Raw genomic sequence first — 5000 nt, forward strand, 5'->3', positions numbered from 1 at the left:
ATGCAGAACGCCAAAATCAGCCAATCTGAGAGGAAGTTCACGCCAGGAGCGCGGCCGATGACCGAACATCAGACTGACAAACAGAGAAGCATGAGGAGACATGAGGGACGGAAACCAGCTGATAATCCTTTCTTTTTGCCTTGTAAAACAAAAATAATTACACTGGCCCCACTGGCAGATCATTTTACTGGTTTTAAGCAAAAAGGCACCGCTGGAAACAAAGCTAAGTATATTATGTCGTTTTGCTTACCAAATAAATGCATCTTCATTTAAGAATTGTTTTTGATATTTGGGCTAGAAACAAGACAAAAATACTAAGATTTTATTAAGTCTATTGCGTCTTAAACACCCAAACTACAAAACATCACTAATAATCACCAATACATTTATTTTCAACATACTTTAGTACTTCAATATATAGAATCAAAACATACTTTTTTCAACAACAAACATGCATCCTTAACTACAGTTCATTAGTAATCCTGTATTTTATTCAATGCTTTCAAAAAGTAATTTTTTTTTAGTCGGACATTATAACTTACAATTCAGTGAGTCATTTGAGCGCTGATTCAGATGAGCATGATTCAGATCAACTCAACAATCAGTTTAACTAAGAATTGTACCAATTAAGTGATTTATTTGATAATCACACAGTATGTTTTGCTATGCACTGTATAAAAATGGTGCTCTCCATTTATTGTCAGTAAGATTTCATAGCATCCATTTTTGTCTTTAAGGCAAAACACGACAGAAAACCCAGTGTTTTTTCATGCAACTGTCAATTTAGAGATTTTGGTCTATTTTCCTTTCTTAAGATGTCTTCTTTGAGACTATGGCAAGTGTTTGTTTTATTGCGCTTTTACTCCTGTAAGGTTTTTACTGAGAGGTTTCTTTATATATGATTCGTGCAACATTTTATTCCTAAAAATCACGTCGAAAATACATATATTTTTGTTTGTTTGTAACACACACACACACGCCCAAAAGGTTTCTCTATATCCTTTTACTGAGGAGTGTGTTCATATTTCATTCACCTGGTTTTATTTTTATACTTTATATAATCGCATCTCTAGATTTTTAATTGCAATTCTTACCTTTAAAAGTTTTTTCTCCACTACAGCAACAGCGGCGTTCACCACACTTTACAGTTTTATTCCTCTCTATATACAGAAGGTTTTTACCGAAGGATTTGTTCATATATTATTAACAATGATTTATACAACAATTCATTGCTAAAAAAAAGGCAAAAACGCACACGTTTAAAGTTTTTTCTCCACTTCAGCAACACTTTCAAACACCAGAACTTAGAGATTAATTGCTCTCTATAGTCTGAAGATTTTTACTGAGGGGTTTGCTAAAATATCACTTACTTCCTTTATTATTGCATTTCATGCATTGGCGACTGTACATTTTCAATGGCAGCTTGAGTTTACAAGTTTTGTTTCACAACTTCAGCAGCACTTACACACACCAACATTTAGAGATACAGTCCTCTCAATTTTCTGAAAGATTTTACTGAGGGGATTGTTTATAAATCGTTCGTTCACAGATTTATACAATTTTATTCCCATAAGCGTGGTGAAATGTGCTTGCTTACAGTGTTTTTGGAGTGATAAAAGGAGAAAATCCTTGAAGAACGAAATTAAACTGGTTTTATCCTATGTTCAGATATGAATCAGTGCATATTTAACTAGATAATGCGTCATATTTAAATATAACTTGTAATGCAAACCAATCAAATGGAGAAGCATGGTGAGATCTATTAGCTAACAGCTGTACTCTATACACCTGAAGGGTCTGGATTTAGAGATTAAACCTAACACAGAGTTGAGGTTTACCAGTGTCCGGGGCAGTTCATGGGCTTCAGAGCGAAGACGTCTTGCTCCACGGGGAAGGAGAACATGTTTTCACTGTAGTGCTGCCAGTGACCCGACGTCTCCCACAGTTTACTGTTATAGATGTTAGGAGATGCCACCTCCTGGAAGCCACGTCTGCTGTACTCCTCCTGCACACACACACACACACACACACACACACACACACACCATGAACAGTGCTGCAGGACTCGGTGTTACTCTATTCTTGCTTGCTCACGTACCCTGATGAACTCCGTCAGTGTGGTGTAGACGTAAGCACCTCGCGGCAGAAAAAAGCAGCTTCCTGGACTCAGATCGTGGAAGAAGAAAAGTTCTTGATCCTGCAAATCACGCCACGAGAGAGGGAGATCTTAACAAGCTCCTTCAGTCACACTTGAGGAGGAAGTGACATGCATCGCCCATCGAGAGGCGAAGAGACACGTCTGATGGAAAGAACTGGCTTCACAGTAAAATACATGATAATGGACTAGAAACCATACGGAACGGCCGTTACATGCAGTATAGAGGATTTTAATGAGGCAGGAGAACTCAAAAAACAAAACCTATTAGTTTTCTGCAATTTAGTAGCTTTCGGGTGAACTGAACGAGACGGACACCGACTGATTCTCACGGAGGCAGAAAAACAAATCCACTTGCTGTCATTAAGAGATGCATGTCGCATGCAATTATAAAATAAAATAAAAAATAACTACATTTTTGAACTTTCTAGCATTTTTGCAAAATTGCCCTCCGTGATACAATTGTCTATGGAAGCCAATAAAAATAAAACAAAATGCAAAAGTTAGCAATTATGAACAATTCTGTATAATAATACATATGAATAATTATCATATAAAATATTAAATATCAAAAATAAATGCTAATTTATTAAATTATATTAATATAAAATGTTAAATATAAAAAATAATTTCAAAACTTACTAATAAAAGGCATACTACATTGACAATAACTATATTTTAGAATAAAACAAATCGTGTTGTTTAAAACATAAAATAAAGACAACACATTATTAAAATTACATTCAAATAGAACATTAATAATCAAATCAGAAAAAAAACTTTTTTTAAATAAAATGAAAATAGAATGCTTAATAAAAAAGTTTATTAAAATCATAAAGCTTTCAATTAAAATAAAGAATTTTAAAGTAAAACAAAACACTTTATTTTACACTTTTATTTTATCTGCATGTAACCGACGTCACAGAACCAGAACATGTGAAACTACTGATAAATTACTGAAATATATTGACTTCTCAATCTCAGAATGACTTCAGGTAAATATTCTAGCGGATGAAACCAGAGGCAGTCATTTATTCCACGCACCTTCCCGATCTTGCGGTGGTCTCTGTTTTTGGCTTCTTCCTGGAAGCGTTCCCATTCCTTCAGCATCTTGCTGTCAGGAAAAGAGATCCCGTAGATCCTCTGGAGCGTCTCCATGTCCGAACGGCCCTCCCAGTACGTGGATGAATTCTGAACGAGATCACACTAATATCACACTTACGTCACACTACTAAGCAGTTTCCCTGCAGAGCTGCATTTATTTCATCAGTCATTTCTTTCAAAAGCACTTGTGCCGTTTGAGATCACATTAAAGTACCTTATAGATCCTGAGGGCTTTGATTTTTCCGGTGTGTCGCACGTGCGGCCCGCGGCACAGATCGATCAAAGGACCGCATCTATGAGAGGAAGAGTATGAATCATGATGGAAAGAGGCTGACAGCATCCGTACGGAGCTCCTGAGTTACCTGTAGACGGTGGTGGTGGGAGTGGAAACCTTCTCGTTCAGGATCCGACACTTGAACTTGTTGTACTGAAATAACAACGGATGCAAATGAAAAGTGTTTTCACTGACCCTGTTGATCAGATAATACCGATACTAAATAAACACCCTGTTTATTTGCATCCTTAAATATGGTACTTCAAACAAGAAAATGATTTTAAGAAACGCCTGTAAATTTGGGATGGGGTTTAAAATGACATGTTTTCTGGTTTTAATGGTTTAATAACATTTTCATGTATTAAAATTGTAATAATATCAGAAATGTTACATTTTCTGTTTTTATTTAGTTTTGGATTATGTTTTATTTTATTTTATTTACATTTTTTTTTAAATTACTATTTCCCAAATAAATTTTTTCCTCCAATTTTTTTATTTTTATGGTTTTCCGATTAACTATGTAAGTGGCAGAATTTTTTCAATAGGAACATTTTTAATATTAATCGTTTTCATTTTTGGGGCCTGATCAAATGCGTTTTAGTTCTTACATTTTTTTTTTTTATTAACATTATTATTATTTTTTTTTTTATATATATTTTTCTGGATTCCATTTTAATAGTTTAACTAAATGTATATGTATATATTTAACTAAACATAATATACATACATATATACATATACACACACATATATATATTTTTTTTATTATAATAATTGTAATTGTATTGGATGCAGAAACAATGGCTAGGTTTATAAAAAGCTTTTTCAAAGAAATTACATTCAAAGCACATTACAAAGTCATATAGTATTATTATTATCATCATTATTTTTATTGGTAGTAAAGACTTTAAGTGTCTATATAAGGTCCTATCTGTGATGAAGTATTCTCACCTTAAACATCTCAAGCAGCGTCTCTTTGCTGATCTCCAGTCTCTCGAAGGGCTGCTTGTCCTTCATGATGCTCCTGCAGATGTTCTCCAGATCTCCGAACTCAGTGCTGGACACTCCTCTGTGAACAAACAGATGTGATGAGCGCCGGGAGCTCTGGTCAGATCAGATCAGACGGATGTGGGACAGCTCCACTCACTTCTGTCCGTCCAGGAACATGTCGTAGTAGAAGCCGTTCTCGATGGGCGGCCCGTAGCACAGGCATCCTCCGTAGAAGCGCTCCATAGCCTCGCCGAGGACGTGAGCGCTGGAGTGCCAGTAGACCTGACACACAACAGCTCTGTTCATATATAACCGCTTACACAAGTTCGGTCTACAGTGTGAGTCGCAGGGCTTTCGGCATTCAGCTCTGGAATAACGCTGGCCGATTCGACCTGTATAAGTATTCCCGATTTATTTTTTGCCCTCATAGTTCATCAAAAGTTTGTACTGTAAAATTCTGAAAATCAGACTTATCTG

General features: G+C 35.7%; 1 protein-coding gene across 1 annotated transcript in view; it reads right to left on the minus strand.

Annotated features, from left to right (window-relative positions):
* tars3 (threonyl-tRNA synthetase 3) overlaps positions 1-5000 on the minus strand; it is a 13173-nt gene that overhangs the window by 4256 nt on the left and 3917 nt on the right. Inside the window, exons 5-12 of the mRNA XM_043264455.1 lie at positions 4681-4805; positions 4485-4602; positions 3622-3686; positions 3474-3552; positions 3200-3346; positions 2099-2197; positions 1839-2005; positions 1-73 (exon numbers count right to left, since the gene is read on the minus strand). The exon at positions 1-73 is cut by the window's left edge and continues 90 nt beyond it. Coding sequence (XP_043120390.1) covers positions 1-73; positions 1839-2005; positions 2099-2197; positions 3200-3346; positions 3474-3552; positions 3622-3686; positions 4485-4602; positions 4681-4805 — 873 coding nt within the window. The remainder of the gene's footprint in view (positions 74-1838; positions 2006-2098; positions 2198-3199; positions 3347-3473; positions 3553-3621; positions 3687-4484; positions 4603-4680; positions 4806-5000) is intronic.

The sequence above is a fragment of the Puntigrus tetrazona genome, chromosome 18 (assembly GCF_018831695.1).
Source record: "Puntigrus tetrazona isolate hp1 chromosome 18, ASM1883169v1, whole genome shotgun sequence".
Classification (NCBI taxonomy): Eukaryota; Metazoa; Chordata; class Actinopteri; order Cypriniformes; family Cyprinidae; genus Puntigrus; species Puntigrus tetrazona.